This window comes from Scylla paramamosain, chromosome 37 (assembly GCF_035594125.1).
Source record: "Scylla paramamosain isolate STU-SP2022 chromosome 37, ASM3559412v1, whole genome shotgun sequence".
NCBI lineage: Eukaryota > Metazoa > Arthropoda > Malacostraca > Decapoda > Portunidae > Scylla > Scylla paramamosain.
Window position 1 is genome coordinate 5,732,501 of NC_087187.1, and position 22,500 is coordinate 5,755,000.

Sequence of the window (22,500 nt, forward strand, 5' to 3'; positions counted from 1 at the left end):
ACATTTCAGTTAAATCCATTTTCATATATATAGCAGAAATTCCTCGAATGTATATTAATGTTGTTTAGGTTTTTATTTTTATTTGTCTATATCCTTTAATTTTCCTTTATTATCTTAAAACTTAAATATTGTTTTTGTCTTGATCTTAATCTTATTGCTATAGATGACGAGATTGCTCACAGGTCAGCCTTTAGAATGGGAGCTCCTGTAAGGAACAAACAAACATAAAATAAATAAAAAGAAATAGTATCTATCACAAAATTAATCCTAACATGTAATATCCCACATTCTCCCCAGTAACTCCTAGTTGCGATATGAAATAGGCTCGTATCTGCTTAAGGCGGCGGCGCCATCTTGGCATCTCAGGCGTAAAGGAGACGGCGGCATCCAACCCACCTGGCACCGCGTTACTCAGGTGTGTGGCCGTCCAGGTGTGTGGTGTAGGGTGGTTCATTGGGCGCGGGATGTGTGGGGCGGGGTGCTGTGGCGGGGGAGGTGTGGGGTAGTGGTGGTGGTGGGGAGGGCAATGTTATCCTGGTTCCTTATCCTGCTAAGTTTGGATTGTTATTACTGTTATTTTAAGTAATTTAGGTCATCGTATACTATTCCACGTGGATCGAGGTCAGGCTTAGGTTGAGGACGCGTTTGGCTTGTTCATGTGAGTGTTTGTTGTGTTGTTAAAAGTTACGGTGGTTTCATTTGAAGGAGTGTTGCTTGGGTAGGTCAGTGTTTTGAGTCGAGTTGTTGGTCGAGTGTTGCCTTTGAAACGGTGCTCCCCTGACGTGCCCCTTCTCTCTGTATGGATCTCTGTTTTCTTCTTTCTCCTTATTCTTTTATTATCTGAAGTTTATGCACTGTTCTCTTCGTTTCTTCACAATAGTTTCAAAGAGGTGAGATTCTACATTGTTATCTTTATATGGTTGCTGCAGTCGTACACGCCTTCCCTCCTGACGGGATTTCGTTTGAAGTGTTGCATGGGTAGGCGAGAGTTTGGACATGTCTAGTTTGAGTTGTTTGTCTTGTGTTGCCATTGAAACTACTCCCAGACGTGCCCCTCATTATTATACAAGTACACCCGTCTCATGGCAAAAGGTAACATTGTTCTCAGTGAAGTACTTGGATTACATGTGACACAGTGGTACGTATCTTTACCGCCGCAAATTGTTCGTTCGTAGATTAGGTTAAGTCAGGTTTAGTTAGGTTCAGTTAGGTTAGTTAAGTTAGGTTTAGTTAGGTCAGGTTTAGTTAGGTTCAATTAGGTTAGTTAAGTTAGGTTTAGTTAGGTCAGGTTTAGTTAGGTTAGGTTTAGTTAGGTTAGGTTTAGTTAAGTTAGGTTAGGTTTAGTTAAGTTGGTTTTTTCAGTCATATGTGACGACGAAACGACATTTTTCTGTTAGAATTTGGTGTTTTTTGGAAGAATGTTTGTTTTCATTGCAAGTCATTGGCTTCTGTTTGTTTGTGTGTGTGTGTGTGTGTGTGTGTAGGGAGGCATAAAAAAAAATGTTGATTTGCAGCAGAAACAGTTGCTAGAATCATTCAAAGCACATGAAAATCTACCAGAAAAGTGGAGTTTTATCCAAAAATGTTAAGCAGATGCACTTGTATAAATTCAGTGATATCTCTTGCTTGTCAGGTGGAGGTTGTAAGATTGCTCCTCTTTCTCCTTCCTTTTCTTTTCTTATCTGAAATTTGTGCTCTTTTTTTTTTATAGTAACTTTAATGTCTTGTTAATGTTAATTATTGTATGGTTAGGACGAGATATGCCTGGGTTGCCGAATGGAGGTTGCGGCGTCATATTTTATCCTTGGCACAAGTTCAGATAAATTTCTTCCTATGTTCTTATGTCTGGTCAGTGCAATGAAAGGTACAAGATTATATTTCCTCTCACCGCATGTTAGGATGGGCTTGAGTTTGTTCAGGATTCCCCATGTTAGGTTAGGTAAGAGTTAGGATATAAGTTAAAATGAATTTAGATTTATGTGGTTAAAAGTAGGATACTCCATGGTTAGGTTACAAGTTATAATAAATCTAAGTTTAGGAAAAAGTGGGGCACCTCAAGTAGAGTTGGGTGGGTGAGGGTTGGGATGCCTTGGCTTGGTGGGCACAAGTGTTCAAAGGAAAAAGTGGGATATTCCATGTTCGGTGAGGGTCAGGATGTGTGTGGTTTAATCAGTAGAAATCAAGAACATTTGGATTTAATTGAAGGACATAAAATTTTCCAAATATGTATATGAGTCTTTGCTCCGATTAATTGAAATAACCTTAGCCAAATAATTTTGAGACTGTTTATTTCTGTGCAAAATGTGCTTTTCAGATGGCAGTTTACATGAAGGAATTAGCTGTGAAATTATTTAATTGAATTAATTTAAGGAGATGACTGGAGGTTGTTTTTTGATGAATATTTTTAATGGACAGAATTAGTTATTATTGCTCAGCATGTCAGGGAATACTGTGCACTACCAGGTGATGAAGCTTATTTTTGTAGAATTATAAAAAAAAAAAGAAAAAAAACAGGGTCCCTTTAAGAGATTGAAATGTCCTGTGCTATTGTGTCATAGTGTAATGTGTGCACCAACACTTGAGGTGTGTGACTCAGAGCTTGTAAAGCCAATCACAGAAATCTTTGGTTGATTAACTTAACAGCAAGTAAAAGCTTCCAGATGAAGGGCAGCACTTGACTTAAAGGAAAAGGATCAAGGAAAACAATTCACACATTTAGGCTGTATGCCTCCTCCTCCCCCATTCTCTCTCTCTCTCTCTCTCTCTCTCTCTCTCTCTCTCTCTCTCTCTCTCTCTCTCTCTCTCTCTCTCTCTCTCTCTCTCTCTCTCTCTCTCTCTCTCTCTCTCTCTCCTTACTAGACTGTTTGGCTAACTATTTCACTATTATAGTGAGAGAGACAGGATAGGACAGAAGAGAAGGGAAGGGTGTTGTCAGGTGACAATTATGCATGTAAGATTCACATTAGAAATAGTTTTTCTTGCAAATTTTGCCATTGTCACTCCTCTGTCCACTTGGGCCAGCTGAGAGTCTGGTGGACCAGGTGCATATGGGAGTCCCTCAGTCCTTACCCAGATGTTAAAAGGGAGGGCTAAGATTTGTTTTTCTCTGCACTACTGCCAAAAATGTATTTACAAGTGATATACAAGTGCTTTACTGATAAACGTTACACAGTGATATTATTGCTATAACGACAAATGAAACAACTGGGTACGTGGCATCACACCTTCCTAGATAGGAAGGGGAAGGAGTGAGGCCAGCATCAGATCGGCTGATTGCCATTCAGTCACTTCCAGTTTCACACCAAGACAGCGATAGTGAATACATTTAGACTGTTACGTAATTTTGAGAGAGAAAACTGTCAGCAATGCCACATGCTAACAGTAATGTGGAGTGTGTGGACATGGTTTCTCCACCATGGATACCCAGCCAGCAACACTCGAATCTCATAACATGGCTAAAGAAGGCTTCAAAATGCACATATGCACAGAACATTTTCACTTGCAGTAACCTGTACTTTCACACTGGCAATATCTGCAGAAACTTATATTACACTCTTTAGAGAGAGAAAAATTAAGATAATCTTTATGCTAACCTATGAAATGTTACACCAGTGATTCAGCCCAGGCCATTCTCACCAGCAGACTCAAAGGACCAAGACACTGACAGGAGGAGACAGAGGAGAGAAGACCACATCCGTACAAGAGTGTCCCACCATGGAGGCGAGTGAGGGCTTGGGACTCTCCGGACCAGATTCCCCACGACTCTTTCAAATGATCAAGGATGAGATATTAGATGGAGAGCCTGTGGATGGTGGACAGCAGGAGGATGCACCTAAGCCTCAGGATGACCACCGCAGGGTAAGGCAGTGAGAGATATGGTTCTGCTAGCTCTCCTTTCTCTCCTGTCCACCTGGTTTTTTTGTATCTTTCTTCTCTCCTGTATCCTGCCTCAGTTCTCTTCATTACTAAACCCTACCCTATCCTACCCTACCCTGACTAATCTTTTCTTCAATCCTTCTCTGTTGCATCCCTTTCTCTCCTCTTCTGTGCCATGCTCTGATTATTTCATCTCACTGGTCTTTGAAAATTGTCCTCTTTAATGGAACAGCATCTCAAAGTAAAAGGCCCAGATGGTTACTGAGATTCTTGAACCAGTCTAACCCAACCATTGAATAAAAGCCAGTGAATTGCCATGCTTCAAGTATAGGTCAGTCTTAAGGTGGCTTTCCACCAGTGTGCAGCACAGTGCGGCACTGTGCTGCACACTGTACAGAACAAATGTATGTTTCGGTGGAAACGGACAAGCGAACAGCAACAAATTGTACGCGAACATTTGAGAAAAGTGCGCGCACAGCTGCGAACATTGTGTGCGCGTACTCAACTTTTCAGTGTACACGCTCTAACATACAGGATTACTTTGTGCGCGCAGTCAGTCTTGCTACCGCTACAGGAGAGAAAACATTGGTGTGTTCGCGCACAATGGAGTGGACAAATGATAAAATCATTAAGTTTATTCAGGCCATTGAAACGCGCCCAACGCTCTGGGACCCTTCAGACATAGATTATAAAAACAAGAACAAAAAACATGATGCAACTAAGGAATTGGGTGAAGAATTTAATTGTGATTCAACTGAAGTAATGCGGAAATGGAAGATCATTCTTGCTCAGTTCCGCAGAGAGCGCAAGAAAATTGTAGAATCTAAAACTTCAGGTTCTGGCAGAGAAGATATCTATAAACCAAAGTGGTTTGCATTTGAACATCTCGCTTTCATTCATGGAAGAGACTGTCCAAATGTCAGCGTCAACACAGAATGGCAAATGAATCAGCAGGTAAGGCAATATCCATATAGATAGTGTTTGCATTTTACTAATATATTTATTTCAAATTCTCTTTGATAGATACGTAAAATACATTTATTGTGACCTAATACCAAATGCTAATATTAATTCTTGAGTTTTCTTTCAACTAAAGAGTTAAATATAGACTTGTGCCTGACATGATTCATGTTCGTATCGTGACTAGGCTATATTGAATACAAGATTTTTTGTAACTGTTTTATTGCTAAGTATAATCATTTAGTGCCAAAGTTGACAATAATAAACCCACTCAAAAGAAACATTTTAACCAATAAAACTGGAGCATTTTCCCAACCCTAACCTAGTGTTAACGAATTATTAAGCTCTTTCTTCTTGCCATGGAACCATTCCGATGTCCGTCATAAAATATTCTGTAAACTCTTCTCTGACTGCAATTGCACTTCCGGATGGTCTTCTTCCGACATGTTCTAAGGGTGAGAAATTTTCATTAGGTGCATCATGGCGCCATGCTCCAGGTACAATGTGATGAGTATCTGCATTTTCAGTATCCAAAAAACCATTTGGAGAATACAGTTGTGAAGAGGACTTTTTTTTCATTAAAAAATTATGCAAGTAGCAACACGTCAGTGTTATCTGTTGTGCTTTTTCAGGAGCTAAGAGAATAGGTTTTCTAAGCACACGAAACACTGCAGATAAAATGCCGAATGCATTTTCAACAATCCTCCTCGCTCTGCTTAGACGATAATTAAATATTCTTTCCTTTGTTCTTTTGTCATGTTGACCAGGGTAAGGTTTTAGTACATTGACATCTAATGCGAAAGCATCATCTGCAACTAGCACAGGTTGAATAGCTTCATTTCTTCCTGGTAAGGCATAAGGGTTTGGTAGATTCAAGTTACCCTGTTGTAGATTAGCATAAAAAGGAGTATTCTTAAAGACACCACCATCTGATATCCTTCCTTTACATCCAATATCCACGTATCTAAACATGCATTTAGCATCAACAATTGCTAGCAGCACAATGCTGAATTGTCCTTTGTAGTTGAAAAAGTCACTGCCTGTGTGGGCCGGAGCTTGAAGCACAACATGTTTCCCGTCAATTGCCCCCATGCAATGGGGGAAATTCCACAAACGATCAAATTCACTTGCCACTGTGTTCCATTCTTCCGGGGTACTTGGAATCTGAAAAGAGAAAAATATAAACTATGTAGTATTAGCATAGGATGGATGTTATTACTAACTTTATTGTACAGGGTGCGGCAGTCAGACTTCCCTTTTTGGATGCTAAAAATAAGATGGAAATATAAATTTATTTTGAAACATTTTTACATCAATGGAAAGAACAAAAACGGAATTTTTTTTTGGGAGAATGAAAGTATTCAAGTGTATTGTTGTAGCCTAGTGTATTGTTGTCGCCTAGTGTATTGTTGTAGCCTAGTGTATTGTTGTAGCCTAGTGTATTGTTGTCGCCTAGTGTATTGTTGTAGCCTAGTGTATTGTTGCACACTAGTGTATTGTTGTAGCCTAGTGTATTGTTGTAGCGTAGTGTATTGTTGTAGCGTAGCATATTGTTGTAGCGTAGCGTATTGTTGTAGCCTAGTGTATTGTTGTAGCCTAGTGTACTTGAATACTTTCATTCTCCAAAAAAAATTCCGTTTTTGTTCTTTCCATTGATGTAAAAATGTTTCAAAATAAATTTATATTTCCATCTTATTTTTAGCATCCAAAAAGGGAAGTCTGACTGCCGCACCCTGTATATTTACATGTCCTTGCGGGGAAAAAGTAATATTGCTTAGAATGTGTACTTGTCTTTCAACAGATGTCAGAAGACATGCTTGAAGAAGGGGAGAGTGAAACTGAAGAAGCACCTCAAAAAAGTCCAATTGCCAAATTAAAGCCTCCTAATAAAGTGAGAAAACGTCCTGCTGAAAATGAGGACCCAAGAATTCATCATGCTTTGTCCATTATGGAGAACGTGAATAAGCAGGTGCAATCAAAGAAGCAAGATGATTATGATATTTTTGGTATTGCAGTAGCAACGAAATTACGCAGAATCAAAGACGAACACACAAGGATTTTAGTGCAAAGAGATATAGACATGCTATTGTATGACGCAATCCTTGGCACTGGAAAGTACTCTACAACTCCCGTGCCATCGCCTTATTCAGAGAATTCGACAAGTAATCAAGCTTATGGATATTCTTCTACTGTCGGAGCTTTCAACACTTTCAACTATGATGGTGGAAATAATAGTGCTAGTTATTAAGATACCTAGTGTTCAATGGAAAAATAAATGGATATATGTTAAGTACAATGTATTTCACTCACCTTAATATTTTCTTTTAGTGTGGTTATCAATGCACCACACACTTCTGGAACAATACGGCTGATAAGTTCTTTTGAAACTTTGAATAAATACATCAAACTTGTGTAGGAATCACCACTTCCAAGGTATCTGAGTGTTATTGCCAGCCTTATTGAGACAGGAACACTCTTTCTATAGTTTGTGTCCTGTTTGGCTATCAAAGGACCAATAGCATTGATGAGGAACTCAAAATCTTCGCAAGATATTCTTGCAAAATTTTTAAATCCACTCAGAGGATCTACTTTTAATTCTTCTAAAAATCTTTCCGTTTCTTCCTCTCGTCGTTTTAAGAAGGGTCTCACCCAACATTTAGGCTTTGCTCTTCTTTTCTTTTTCAGCAAACTGCATACCACAACACAGGCTGCACCACAAAGCGCTACCTCTTCCTGTCCGTCCATATTGCTAACTAACTAAATCACTGAGGACAAACTGTGCTTAACTTTTGTATTCGCACAGTTCAGCACAAGTGTTGCAATGTTCGCGTACAAAAGTTGTGTACATTTAGTCGGTGGACACGTGGTCAACAAGGGGTGTTCTTTTGTATGTGCACAGGAAAAGTTCTGCACAAAAAGTGCGTAACAATTTGTGCAGAACACGGCTTTGGTGGAATGGCACCATTAGGTTTAGGTTGACCCCTGAGTTATGGCCTGTAATTCATGATGTACTTTGTATATAGGGCAACCACCTATCCTGATGGAAAGTCTATCAACTTTGAAGTGCAGTGCTGGTAATGGAATGGCAAGTTATGGTATTAAATCAATAAATTCATTAGGAATATGAGCAGAGAGAGAGAGAGAGGAAGGGGGGGCAGAGATAGGATGTAGGACAGAGAGAAAGATATGGGGTAGAGAGAGAGAGGGAGGGAGGGAGGAAAAGAGAGAGAAAGATATGGGGTAGAGAGAGAGAGAGAGAGAGAGAGAGAGAGAGAGAGAGAGAGAGAGAGAGAGAGAGAGAGAGAGAGAGAGAGAGGGAGAGACCTGCTCCTCCTTTGTTGTTGCAGTCAGTATAAAATAATTCAAGTAGTTTAATATATTGGTGAGCTTTGCTAGAGGTACAGCACACCTCATTACTAAAGGTTTGTGTTGTTTACTGGTCATACTAAGTAAATATTTAATTTCCAAAGCCAAGGGTGACTAGCGACCCTTCCTATCACACATGGATTCCTGAATTTTACACCTAAGAAATCCGATCCCTGTGCTTAGGTTGACTCCCCAGTCTTCTCCCTAAATCTTTGGCCCTCATAACTCGACCTATACTGATCTTTACTTGAGGAAATACTGTAGCTTACAGTTGTGAAACTTTTTAGATGCATTAGATCATCATAACCTTCAGATTGTGTTAGGTTTATTGAAATGTTAAGTTATTGTAAAATTAGCACTAATGAAAACTACCTCCACAGCTCAATCACCAGCAGCAGGAGCCCATGAAGATGGAGGAAGAGGAGGAGGAAGGGAGAGGTGTAGGCGGTGGAGGAGGAGGAGGAGGGGGTGGGAGAGGAGAAACAGAAATAAAGGAAGAGACCATGGATACAGCAGCAGCAGCAGCAGCAGCAGCAACATCACAGCTGGAGTTCATGATGCTTGAACAGCAACACAAGCAGGAGGAGGCTGAAGACCAGCTTGGCTACCAGCACCAGCTGCCACCACCGCCACCACCACCACCACAGGAGGACGCCGCTGCCCATCCTCCACCCCCAGAACACCACCACGACCTCAGTGACCCACAGCAACAGGAGGAGGATGCAGCAACAGCGGCGGTCAAGGCAGCAGTGACGGCCATAACGTCTGCTGCCACTGCCATGACTGACGACAAGATGATGTCCGGGTCACTGAAGAGGCCGGCCAGTGATGGGGGACTGTCTGAGGAGGAGCCGGCCACCAAGAAGCATTCCAATGAGGTGGACAAACTGTGGAAGAACGTCAACGACAACCCCAATGACTTCCAGGCGTGGACCCTCCTCCTTCAGCACATTGACCAGGTGGTGAGTGCTGGGTGCGTGCGTGTGTGCTGGTGGTGGGCTGCCAGTGTGTGTGTGTGTGTGTGCGTGTGTGCTAGAACAGGTGCATGAGAGGGAAATGATGTGAAGAATAGCTGCCAGGTATGGGGAAGAGCTAGGAGAGGTGTTGGTGGAAAGGTAGATTAAAGAGATAACATTTCTGTGGTGGATTTATTAGGAGTGGTATGTTCATAGCTATACACATATAGTTGTTTGGAGTGGACTGGGGGATGTGTGGGTGGTGAAATGGGGCATGGTGTGTGTATGGGCAGGAATACACACTATTTTGCTTGAAGTTGCTGTAGATAGAATACTGATGCTATAAGTGGTGCAGTGAAAGTTGGAGAAAAAGAAAAATCAATAAATGTAGAGGATATGCAAGAATGAAAGCAATTTTTATAAACACTAAGATTTCAGAATACAAGGATGGCTGTAAATGATTAGATAGTTAGGTGGTTAGTTTCTTGTATTGTGCCTCAAAAATTCCTCTCCCTTAGATTAGTATGACATGGTGGGGAACTATGCAAGCAGAAGGGAATAGAAGGGTTGTTAGAGGCAGTGAAGGAGGAGAGTGTAATGTTACTGGAGGAGGATATATCAGTGCAGGATGAGATAGTGGGCGGCTGCTGGCTTCCTGTGTAGGGTGGAAAGATAATATGTGGTGTTAAGAATACTCACATGTGCTCTCTCTCTCTCTCTCTGTGGGGGGTGGTTGATATTGAGGAGGTGAGAGAGAGAGAGAGAGAGAGGACAGGGAAGAAATCCAAAAGAGTGGAGGATGGAGAATATACAGTGAGGCTATGGAGTTCCTCATTCTAGATTTTGAAGGGAGCTTGGTATGATCAGTAGACGTGACTGGTGGACACAGCATTGAGGGATGGAGTCACAAGGCTTGTAAGGCAACATACAGTACCTCTGGGCTTGAATTTGGGAATCTGGAATCTGGTAGCAAAAAAATATAAGGATGGTGCTGATGTTGGCTTCACTGTATACAAGGGTCTAAGAGTGCCTGTGTTAAGAGAGTGCAGGACTGAGTGTGTGTGTGTTCCTCAGTAGTCTTCAGGAGGTGAGGATAGTGCAGGCAAGGGGAGGTGCAGGAGTTCTAGGTATGGTGCATATAATGTGTACTTTTGTGTATATAGGTATGTATGAATGTATCCACACACACTGGTTTGTTATATCCTTTTTGCTTGCTTTGCTTTGCTTTGCTTTGCTTCCTTTCCTGTCTCTTCTTTTTTTTTTACTTTCTTTCCTTTGCTTTCCTTTTCCTTTCCTTTTCCATCCCATCCCGTCCCATCCTAGCCCTCCCTCGTCAGTCTTTTTGTTGACAGTACGATGTAATTTTATCCTGAGCTGTCCAGTCATTTATGTTTCTCATTTTGGAGTAATATCTTATGGATGTCAATAATTTTTACTTACAGGAGTTTCTGGAGACTGATAGTCAAGTCGAGCGGGTAAGACTTGATAAAAGGTTGATTATAAAAGTTACAACTTTGTTAATATTTACAAATCACTCAGTCACACATGGGGGTAATAAAAGTAAAGGGTTACACTGAAGAGTGTCCCTTGGAGAGCCAGCACACAGTCACTTACTGCATGTTGTGAAGGAAGAGAGCAATGCACTCAGTCACTCATTATGGGGATTTTTTAGAGTAACTGGGTTTACTGACCATCACTGTAGTTCACACATGCACCACACACACGTTTGCATACACTTGTGTCTGACCAGCTTCCCTCATCCGTCTGGGTGCTCTTCCAGTGACCTGTCAGCAGTTACAGAGGGAAGTTCTTATATCGTAATCCGTGTGATACATGTTTAGAAGGAAATAATATTCTTCCTAGTTATATACTCAGAATGGTGCCTCATATAAACTGCTTATAAATTATTGAATTATAAAGTATGTAAAGATATATGGTTAATATTGTAGGTGACTGAGGTGATAAGATAATTATGGCATCTGTGATCAGGAAAACCAGGCAAAATTGATTGTACTATTCTATGATCTTAGTGCATCAGACTGAAAGTGATTATATTATCTATTGCAAACATGGTCATTCAATAGATCCTAACCTATTTATGGTTACATCCTTTCCTCGCCTATCCTTTCCTTCCTATCCATCCATCTATCCATCTATCTTTATGCATTGTTTGTTGCTAAAAGTTCCACTAAGGGATGGCCATGGTAGGATGGTCTCCATATATTTCTTTGCTTGCAGTCCTCTCCAGGAAGCAAGTAGAAGCACACCCATGGTCAGGAATAGACATATTGTGTATTTAATTCCATCATATTTTGTGCCCTCCCATAATGTTTTGGTTTTCTGATCCATGCAAAACTAGAGGCCTGACAGTCCCAGCTGATCAGAACACTTAAGATTGAAGGAAATCCTTAACTTGTGAAAATGAGAAGGACTTGTTTAATTGACTTGTGCCCATCACAGTATTTATCTTAATGGTGGCATCTCAACATGTCACTTTCACTCACAGGCATGGTTAGTCTGACTCACAAAGTGGAACTGATAGGAAAGGCTACAGTAAATAGCAGATAGAATTTATTTATTTATTTTTATTTTTTTATTTATTTATTTATTTATTTTTTTTTTTATTCACAGACTTGGGCCCTCTGTCAGGTCTGTCTATGAAAGGTCTGTCTGTCTATATACCAGGCTGGCACTCACATGGGGTGAGCCAGACAAAGTACACACACACACACACACACACACACACACACACACACACACACACACACACACACACACACACACACACTTAACCCTGTTGTTCCCATCGGAAAGGGATAGTCTTATGGATCACTGTAGGTCATGTACACCCATAGCTAGGCATAACCACATGCACTAGTTTACACCTGCCACACACCTACACCAGTCCAGAGACCTTAGCTAGGAAGGATGAAGGAATGAAATGTGGTGTGGTAGAGGGTCAGTACTGCCCTCTAAAATTCCTTATATGAAGAGTAAGATGAAAAGTGAGACGACTTAAAGAATGTATAAATTAGAATAATTGTGCTGGAGTGTGTGTGAGAGAAGGAAGAGGATAAGTGATGAGAGCTTCTAAGGAGGGAGTGTAAGGACAGGAATCTTTGGAGACACTTGTATTGCACCCATTGGTGGAAACTCTTAGAAACATTGCAGATATAGATTGATAAATTGTGTGGCTTTTGTTTTGGTTGCTGTGTTTGCTTCTTAGTGTAGTAATGGTGGTAGTAGTAGTAGTAATAGTAGTATATTTATTAGAAAATGTACAAGTAGTAACAATATTTTAAGAAAGAACCAGTATTTCTTATCACAAAATTTTAAAGAGTAAAGAAAGAAAAATATTTAACTGTAAACATTTAACCTCTAAAATTTACAAACCTTACTTGAATATTACAAACCTTCCCTAAATCTTAATACCATCACATACTAACACCTAAGAAAAAAGAATAGACCATCTAACAAACCTAAATCAACATTGTCACATACTAATGCCTGTCTTACGTGCCGGCAGAGTGACCTCGAATCGGGACGGGAGGCATACGACGGCTTCTTTGAACGCTACCCTTACTGCTATGGCTACTGGAAGAAGTATGCCGATCTGGAGCGTAGGAAAGGCACCTACGAGACCTGCGGAAAGGTGGGTGAGCCGAGCTGACCTGCTGATCCTTTGTGTGTCTGTGTATGAAAGTGCGAGTGAGTGTTTGAGTGAGTGTGTGTGTGTGTGCGCTCTTGTGTGGGTGTGTGTATGTGTTTGTGTGTGTGAGAGAGAATTTATTTATCTCTGCTCTCTCTCTCTCTCTCTCTCTCTCTCTTCTCTCTCTCTCTCTCTCTCTCTCTCTCTCTCTCTCTCTCTCTCTCTCTCTCTCTCTCTCTCTCTCTCTCTCTCTCTCTCTCTCTCTCTCTCTCTCTCTCTCTCACATGCATGCACACACACGCACACGTCACAAGCAGGTAAGTATGCCAGATTCTTTCAATGATGGACAGCAATATACCCTGATGTGCAAAAAAGATATAAGGAAAAGTGCATGATTCTTGGGTCTACTCATAATTATTTGTCATCATTATTATTATTATTATTATTGTTATTATTATTGAAATTATAGGTATACCCAGTGATTCACCGACACCTTCAGTTGCAGCAGGTCATGTGGAGATGGTTGTCTTTGTTGTGACCGCCTGGCTAGTGTATTGGGTGGAGATAAATGGTGGTGTTACTGCAAGGATTTTAGACAGGCAGACAGACAGGGTATTTCCAGCCCACTGTAGACTAAAGCAATGATGAGAAGTGTAACTTGTGAGAGAGCCATGAAAACGTCTTTGCTCTGGCACTTAAGGAATAATTAGTGACAGTTTTTTATCTTTTCATTTCGCTTTTACACGTTAAGGAGTGAGAGAACTGTGTGTGAAAACATGTCTGGCACATAAAGTGTAATCAGTGATGGTATTTTTTCCCTTTTCTTTTTACATGTCAGTCCAGATAAGGGCACAAAAAGTGAGTGAAAAAAAAAAAAAATAAAAGGGAAATTGCTGAGGAAGATTCATATGAGTCATTCAGTGTAATTTCTGAGTTGTGCTACTCTTCTGCATTACTGTCTAGCCCTGATGTGGTGCACAGCTTCCTTGTCTTTATGCCTTCCTCAAATACTAAGAACAGACTGGTAGAAGTTATTGTGATTTTCAAGTGTTTTCCTGATTCTAGTGATGGTTAAACGGGTAATTCTACACCACTGAAAAAAAAATGAATGACAATAACTCAACTAGCCACCTCTTTAGTTATTGAATATTGTCCTGATGAGAGTCTTTTTCACAAATAGGAATCATGGGATCTCACAAGCATCCTCGTAGGACCCACAGTTATCATGGGGTGTTCATTATCCTGAAAAAGTTTCCTGCCATGAACTTCCATAAGAGCTATTAAAAATACTAGCAGTTATTTCCCAGGTGTGAGTAAATTTTTCTTATAAATCAGCCGAAGTTAGCAAGGATATGAGTGCTTTATTGTAAAATGCAGTTGTTAATGGAGCTTTTGTCAGTCACATAACCTAAAGTTACATTGTTTTATATACATTCATTTGGTAAGGAAAAGTTGGCATCAAATCAAATGATAATATTATGAAAAATATAATTGAATAACAACAAAAATCAACCAGAAACTATGTTGCTATGAATTATTTCACCAAATTACCATAACAGTCAATAGTCCTTGGGAAAAGATCTATGTCTGCTTTTTGAGAGGCACAAGTGACTGTAGACCTTTTCCTGCACCCTCAAGTAGCTGTGCTGCTAAGTGTGTGGAGGAGCAGGGCAGTCACCTTCACTGGGTTGTCCTCTTTTCATGCTTTGCCACTTCAGTCTCACTTCTCTCACCTTTTTCACAATAGTTGTCCATTCTTGGTTAGTACTGGTGGAGTGAAGCAATCAGTTGAACAAGGATTTTGAACTAAAAGAGTCGGTGAATCAGTGGTGTACTTTTACTAATGATGTTTTTATTTTATTAATTTATTTAATTTATTTATTTATTCATTCTTGACCTGTTTATTTATATATTTACTTACTTACCAATGTTCTGCTTTGTGTTGTTGTTGTTGCTGCTGTTCTTGTTGTTGATGAATGACACAAGTTATTTTTTTCATATTTTTTTAGTGTTTGGCTCACATCCACCACCGCTTGCATTAACCTCACCACTGTTCCGTTTCAGGTAATAAGTAAACAAAAAAAAGCAGGTAGAAGCGAAAAAAGAAGGGTTTGTCTGTAAATAGTTCATCTTTTCCATTGCTTCAAGTCTGTGTATATTCCTAGTCGTAAGCGCTGATGATGATGATGATGATGATGATGACGATGATGATGATGATGATGATGATGAAGATTGATTTGGTATACTATAATGATATATCTCCTTTTTGGGTATACAAATTATCTGTTGTTCTTGTTGCTGTTGTCCTTTTTTAACTGATGCTGCTAATATTTTGTCTTTGTACCACCACCACCACCACCACCTCCTCCACCACCACCACCTCCACCACACTTTAGGTCAAATGCCGCCCCTCTGCGCGCTGACTCCTCCTTGCAGGCCATGTATGTTTGTAAACGACTCGTGCTGCTATATATTGATGATAACGATTATATATATATCTATACATATATTATAATTTTAGTATTATGCTGTTGAAAAACAAATGTCTAGTTATATATATATATAGTATATATATCATATTCTTATATATATATTATATTGACTGGTATCTTCATTGTTAATTTTTGCACTGAACTGCTCCTATTACTACTACTACTACTACTACTACTGCCACTGCTCCTACTACTACTACTACTACTACTATTGAGTGTTTTGTGCACCCATACAATACATACATGTGCACACACAAACAAGCATACAGCTACTCTTGCATACATATTCACAGTCAACATACCACTCATACTTATGTGTCATAGCACATACATATATAAACATTGAATAAAAAAAAATATTCATTGCAAAACTAAATCCGTGCACACTCCCTTTTCCCATCATCACATACTCTCCACTCACACACACACACACACACACACACACACACACACACACACACACACACACACACACACACACACACACACACACACACACACACACACACACACACACACACACACACACATCACACATGCACGCACACACTCTGTATATCGCTGCGCCGCGTCTCACACACTCCTGGTTGGCGCTCGGTGTGTGTCTGCAGGTGAACCGTCAGTCTAGCGGGGGCAAGACTCGCCTCTCGGGTGGTGTGCGGACGCTGCAGGGGGTGAGGACAACAGTAGGTACTTAACTCACTCTAGTGGCCCTCACCCACCCCACCCAAGGCTCCGTCACCCAGAGGAAGACCCCAACTCACCTTGTCAGGCCCTTACCCCCTTGATGCCATCCTGTTTGTTGCCCTGAGACCCTGTGAGAGTGTTTGTGTGCTTCTGTGTGTCATGGAAGTAGGACATACAAACTTATTTCTCTGTATTTGTTTCATAAGTATTTCTAATAAATTAACATTTTATTGCTCTTAGTTATGTTGATTGAGGAGTGGATAAAGTAGTGTGTTCTTAATAGTAACACTGCATTGACAACTAGGTTGATAGGAACTTTGGTTGATGTGTGGATGTGTATGGGTTGTTCTGACGCCGGTGGTAGTGAGACACAACTAAGAGTAATGTTTGGGTAGTAGATATAACTATTAATCCACTGAAGACCAGATTAATATTATGTTAGAATGCATTATTTTAAATACCCAATAACTAAGCCATCTAAAAGATGGAGAGAGAGAGAGAGAAGAGAGATGAGAGAGAGAGAGAGAGAGATGAGAGAGAGAGAGAGAGAGGAGAGAGAGACGAGAGAGAGAGAGAGAGAGAGAGAGAGAGAGAGAGAATGTGTGCGTGTGTGCCATTGCAACTCCTCCCTCTTCTTCATGAGGCCATGCTAAGGCTGTACAGGGCAGGGGCCTGGCAAGGGTGAGCCAAGGGTGTCCCAAAGGGTGTGTGTTGCCTGTCCTTCGTGTGGGGCGGGGGCCGGCTGATGATGATGATGAGATGATGATATGCAACACTGGTTCTCAGATGATGATGATGATGATGATGATGATGATGATGAAGATGTTGATCATGTTGATACTTAACCTAATCCTACTTCCTCCCCCTTCCTCCTGCAGCTGACTCCTGGCACCCTCTTCTAGATCTCACAACTGATTGGGGGTCCTGTTAGCCTGTCAGGTGTTTCTGTCAGTCATTCATGGAGAGAAATTAGAGTGCATTACCATTAGTGCATTGCTATCTCTTCCTCTTCCTCCTTCCACATCAAAAAACACTGAGGAAATCATGACCTTTGATGATCTAGATCTTGTTAGTCATTGTCCTCACACAACCATCACATCTCTTGCATGTTAGTCAAGATTGTGTCATTCTCTCTCTCTCTCTCTCTCTCTGCTCTCTCTCTCTCTCCTCTGCTCTCATCTCTCTCTCTCTCTCTCTCTCTCTCTCTCTTCTCTTCTCTCTCTCGTCTCTCTCTCTCTCTCTCTCTCTCTCTCACCAGTTGCAAATATGTAGTTGAAATGGATTTTAATCTCCCTATAACTGACCACCTGTTTAGTTTATAATAAAGCAATGTTTGTCCTGTGGGAACTCCCGCAAGGGTGACCACAGCAAGGAAGACTATTGTGTTAGACTGTCCTGTGAGCTGCTATATGCAGGTGTATAGATTCTGAATATTGATAGGTTGGGGAGAATGTCTTAAGTTCAGAGACGGCGAGACAGGTGTGGAATCTAGAGCCTTAGGAATGAATGCAAGCAGTTTAAAAGTGATTTGAAGCAGTGGAGAGAGTGTATCAGTGTCAAGGAGTATTGCTTGACCATGTGAAGTATGCAGGTAGGCTGTTCTATCCTATATAGTGCAAGATGTAGAAGCATAATGGGCAGTCTGAGGAATGTGTGTGATTTGTATGCATAGGGAACCAGATCATGGAGACAAGGGGAGACTATCAGTACTGAAAGGGAGTTCTTGCCAGTGCTTATACAAATTTCATTGAATTGAAGATAGTGCATAAGGTGAAATTGAAGGCACTGTTCAGTAGCACAAGTTAAGAGTGAATGGGCTAAATCCACAGTTCTCTGTGTGTGTGTTTGTAGTTGTTTAAGATAGACTGATTGTACTTGTGATGTGTGAGAAGTGTAGAGGTTGTCATACTTGGAACACTTGGCCTTTTAAACAAGATGTAGAGGTGGGGATGTGTTGTAAAGAGTGTGCTGAGATAATTATTATAAGTGTTGTGTAAGGACAGTAAAGAGAGCTGTTTTCCTGAGGGGGGGGAGCTAAGGGGAGAAGTCTTAGAATGCATGAATGGGTAGATAGATTGCTCTTCTTACTATCTGTCATTTCCTTCCATTTATGCCCTTTTTTCTTTCTCATTTATGGTTTTCTTATCAACATTTTTTTTTCAGTCATTTTTCCTATTAAGTAATAGCTTAAAAACTCTAACACATTTCCACTATCAGACTTACACAGTATAACTTTTCAAACCTTCATTGATTCTAACTACTCCTTTACTTGCTCAAATAACTGGAATCCCTTTCATACATCATCACACTTACAATCATTCAAATAGGGCTGAGTCTTAGCCACCAAACTGATGACCTCTCCTCTAACCACTGCTAACTTTACAAAACATCACAGTGACCCTCTGGTAATTATTTCCAATCACACCAAGGAGACCAATAACCACTGCATCACTATAAGGCCAAGCAGGATACCCATCAGAATACTCAGGAGATCCATGTCAGGATGTCAGCAATGCACTGTACTACTCTCCCCTACCTTACCTCTTCCTAAACCACCACCACTACCACCACCTTCTCCTCATCCTTTCCCCTCCTCCTACCTGTTCTTCCTTTCCACCTGGTGGTCTTGTCTTACCTGGCATTACTGGATGTATGTGCACAGGTATTTGAATCGCGGTCTGGAGGCCATCCCTCTGAGTGTCGACCTGTGGCTGCACTACCTGGAGTATGTCATGGCGCAGTTCCCAGACGATGAAGCAAAAGTGCGGGCAGAGGTTCGAGCGTGCTGTTGACGCCTGTGGATTGGAGTTCAAGTAAGTCTTGAAGTTGTGGTATTATTAGTGGCTTCAGTAATACTAAGTGTTGGTAGTAGTTTCAGTAATAGTTGTACTAAGAAGAGTAAAGTTCATACATACATATACCAAAGGCTGTCTCCCACAAAATGGTGGGTAGTCTAGATGAGGCACACAACTTTCACACTCATTAACATCACTTGTAGCCCCTTGGCTCCTAACGTAGAAGAAAAAGTACTCCCTGCCCTCACTTTACGGGGGTCAGTCACACAGCTTGGACAGTGAAGAGTAAAAGTAGCAGTAATTACTATAGTAATAACAGTAGTTGTAACCCTTCCAAACCATCACCACCCCAGGTCAGACAAGATGTGGGAATCCTACATCAACTGGGAGAGTGGCGGCAAGCGCTGGAAGAATGTCACCCTTCTGTATGAGCGTCTGCTGGCCACCCCAACCTCCAGATACATCCAGCACTGGCAGCGCTTTCCAGGAACATGTCCGCAAGCACATGCCAAGCGAAGTGATTGGAGTGGAGGAGTTTCTGTCACTGAGGAGGGAGGTGCTGGCTGAGCTGAACCGCTCTGACATCGAGACGCCTGATGAGGCCCCGCCTGGAGTGGAGACGGCACCAGGGGATGACCAGCTGGGCACTAATGTGGTGAGGCACTCATGAACTGTGTGTGAGAGAGAGAGAGAGAGAGAGAGAGAGAGAGAGAGAGAGAGAGAGAGAGAGAGAGAGAGAGAGAATCACACTAACAGTTGCATCCTTCCTTTCCTTAATTAACCTAGCAAAAGAATGACAAACATAGACAGTGAAAGAAACACACAGAAACTCATCTTTCCCCTTCAACCCCACACAGCAAGACGAGGAGACCAAATTGCTACAGAAGAGCATCATCTCAGCCCGCCAGAAGCTACACGAGGCCACAGCATCTGAGGTGAAGTCCCGCTGGAGCTACGAGGATGCCATCAAGCGGCCTTACTTCCACGTCAAGCCTTTGGAGAAGAGTCAGCTGTCGGCCTGGCGCACCTACCTGGACTATGAGGTGAAGCAAGGAGAGGACGCCAGGATCAGGGTGCTCTTTGAACGCTGCCTCATTGCCTGCGCCTTCTATGAGGAGTTCTGGATGAGGGTATGTATGGTGATTGGGGATGGTGTGGATGTGTGTGTGTTGGTGTTACTGTTACTCTTGCTTCTTATACTTGGTTATAGTTTTCATAGTAGTATGTTTCGACTTGTGGTTAGAGCTGAGTAATGTATCTATCTATCTATCCTTACACTGTACATCTTCAGTTCTTTGTAATGCCATATACTTTATAGTTTTGCATGATCTAGACAACTATGAAAATATAGCACATCAGATCATTTTTCCACCATGCTGATCCCACAATCCTTCCATCCACCTCACAGTACATCCGCTACCTGGAGGAGAACGGAGGGACAGAGGAGGAGATCCGCTCAGTGTACCACCGCGCCTGTGTCATCCACCTGAGAGAGAAGTTCCGGCCACACCTTGCTTGGGCAGCCTTTGAGGAGGAGAAAGGTGAGGATTTGCTATTTTAACTAAACTTGATTTGTACACTTCGTTGAGAGGCCACTGTGGTACATTGGGACCATGCTTGATGTGGGGGCCAAGGGGTCCTTAAACTGGAAGAGAGAGAGAGAGAGAGAGAGAGAGAGAGAGAGAGAGAGAGAGAGAGAGAGAGAGAGATATTTACAGAAGTTCAGATTACTGTCTAGCCTAGGTAACCTTCCTCTGGAGTTTGGATAGGCCTGTGAAAAACAAAACCTCAGGCCTCCAGATTTGTGAGTCTTTAACACCAAAAAAAATGATACTTTATTATTGACCATGATTACACCAACTCCAAAACTCTCATCCTAAACCTTCCCAGCCTCTCATCCTTGTTTTACTCTACACCCAGGCAATGCAGACCGGGCCCTACAGATCCTGGAGGGGCTGCAGCAGTGCAATTCCCCGAGCCTGGAGGCATACATGCAGGCGGCCGGGGTGGAGCGGCGGCGGGACAACCAGGCCGGGGCAAGACAGGTGTTTGAACGATGCCTTGTCATCCTTCTTGAAGAGCCAGACAAGAATATTCACTCACATGTCTCTATTAAGTTTGCTCGCTTCCTTACCATGGTGAGTGTGCAAAGTTTGTGGTTTGGGTGCTCTCTCTCTCTCTCTCTCTCTCTCTCTCTCTCTCTCTCTCTCTCTCTCTCTCTCTCTCTCTCTCTCTCTCTCTCTCTCTCTCTCTCTCTCTCTCTCTCTCTCTCTCTCTCTCTCTCTCTCTCTCTCTCTCTTTTATTTGTGCTATTATCTCCCATCCTTCTTACTTCATTGTGCCTTCCATCTTTTAGGTTGCCTCTTTATCATCTCTTCTGGCCTGTATTCTTGAAACATAGTCCTCTTACTTTAGTACTATTTTCAAAGACTGTAGAGATGATTAGTCTTGTTCTTTCTTGTTGGACATCACTGAGGTCATGAAAATGCCCCTAAAACCCAAATTGCTTCCAGTAGGGCCTCTTACAAGTTGCTGAGGTATTGCATGCACCAAAACTCTTAAGTGTATGTCCTCTGCTGTACATTGCTTTTGTATTCATTGCCGTATTGTCAAAAACATTCTCATATGATTGTCGTTCTTTTGCAGTTTTGCCGGGAACATGAGAAGGCTCTTGAGGTGTTGAAGGAAGCACATGAATTTAACAAGGTCTGTGTTACAAGTTGTTGTTGTTGACTTAAGTTGAGTGAGATGATAGAGGTAGTGGGGAAAGGGTGTTTATATGAAATGTATGATTGAGATAAAGATGAGAGAAGTCAAGGAAAAAGTTGTGTGAAACCAGAGTGAGTGAAAACATGTTTTACTGAAAGAAATTTTTACCTTATACAGACTCTATAGAAATTTATATTTGTAGAATTAAGAAGGAAAGAGGAATTTATATTTATACTTGAAGAGACTAGATCTGTCTACATGCATATGAATGACAAAGTTGACCTTTTGAGTGTTGTGGTTTCTAAAGATTATTAAAATGAGCAAGTTTAGAGAGCAAGGAATCACTGATACCAAAATGAGCAACAGAGAACTTCAAACCTCTCATTGGCTATAGTTTTATTTCAATACCTAAGCTCCTGGGGTGCAGTAAGGTGATATTGTGAGGCTATCCCATTGCTAGCCTGGTATATAGATAGTTTCATATCTGTTCACTAAGATAATGCAGATGTAGTACTCTATCATTGGGAGTGAGGGATTTGATAACATCACCCTTCACTTCATCTACAGGAGAACAGCAATGTGGTGTTGGCAATAGTGGACCAGATGTTGCTATTTGACCCTCCACGCATCAATGAGGCGGTGGCAGCACTTAAGGAGGGCATCCACACAGCACCCCAGCCTGGCACTCAGCTCCTCTTTGCTCACCGGCTCTTCCACTTCATGTCAGAGTGTGGCCAGGACCCCGGCAGGTGTGTGTGTGTGGCTTGCAAGGTTCAGTTGTGTAATTATGTGTACATGTGGCTTACAGGATTGATTTATGTGTAGTTATGTGTACATGTTTATTTATGTGAAAAGGGTGCTCTCTCTCTCTCTCTCTCTCTCTCTCTCTCTCTCTCTCTCTCTCTCTCTCTCTCTCTCTCTCTCTCTCTCTCTCTCTCTCCTTCTCATCCTCCCTTCTTCCAATTTTCCATCTCTCTTCTAGGTTGTATTCTTGAAACATGACTCTCAAT

At 41.5% G+C, this 22,500-nt stretch overlaps 2 protein-coding genes across 2 annotated transcripts in view; one reads left to right on the forward strand and one right to left on the reverse strand.

Moving 5' to 3' along the window:
* Positions 1-300: 300 nt before the first annotated feature.
* LOC135091435 (pre-mRNA-processing factor 39-like) overlaps positions 301-22,500 on the forward strand; it is a 25,879-nt gene continuing 3,679 nt past the window's right edge. Inside the window, 13 exon segments of the mRNA XM_063989083.1 lie at positions 301-415; positions 3,643-3,858; positions 8,583-9,164; positions 12,685-12,846; positions 18,671-18,760; positions 18,762-18,799; positions 19,135-19,261; positions 19,263-19,436; positions 19,639-19,911; positions 20,190-20,322; positions 20,702-20,919; positions 21,428-21,487; positions 22,058-22,239. Of these exon segments, the coding sequence (XP_063845153.1) occupies positions 3,715-3,858; positions 8,583-9,164; positions 12,685-12,846; positions 18,671-18,760; positions 18,762-18,799; positions 19,135-19,261; positions 19,263-19,436; positions 19,639-19,911; positions 20,190-20,322; positions 20,702-20,919; positions 21,428-21,487; positions 22,058-22,239 (2,183 nt within the window). The 5' untranslated portion in view covers positions 301-415; positions 3,643-3,714.
* On the reverse strand, positions 4,850-7,792 carry LOC135091434 (uncharacterized). The gene is made up of 2 exons (XM_063989082.1): positions 7,147-7,792; positions 4,850-6,000 (listed from the first exon to the last, which is right to left on the reverse strand). Exons 1-2 carry the CDS (start codon positions 7,579-7,581, stop codon positions 5,176-5,178), a joined length of 1,260 nt encoding a protein of 419 aa, XP_063845152.1. The 5' UTR covers positions 7,582-7,792; the 3' UTR covers positions 4,850-5,175.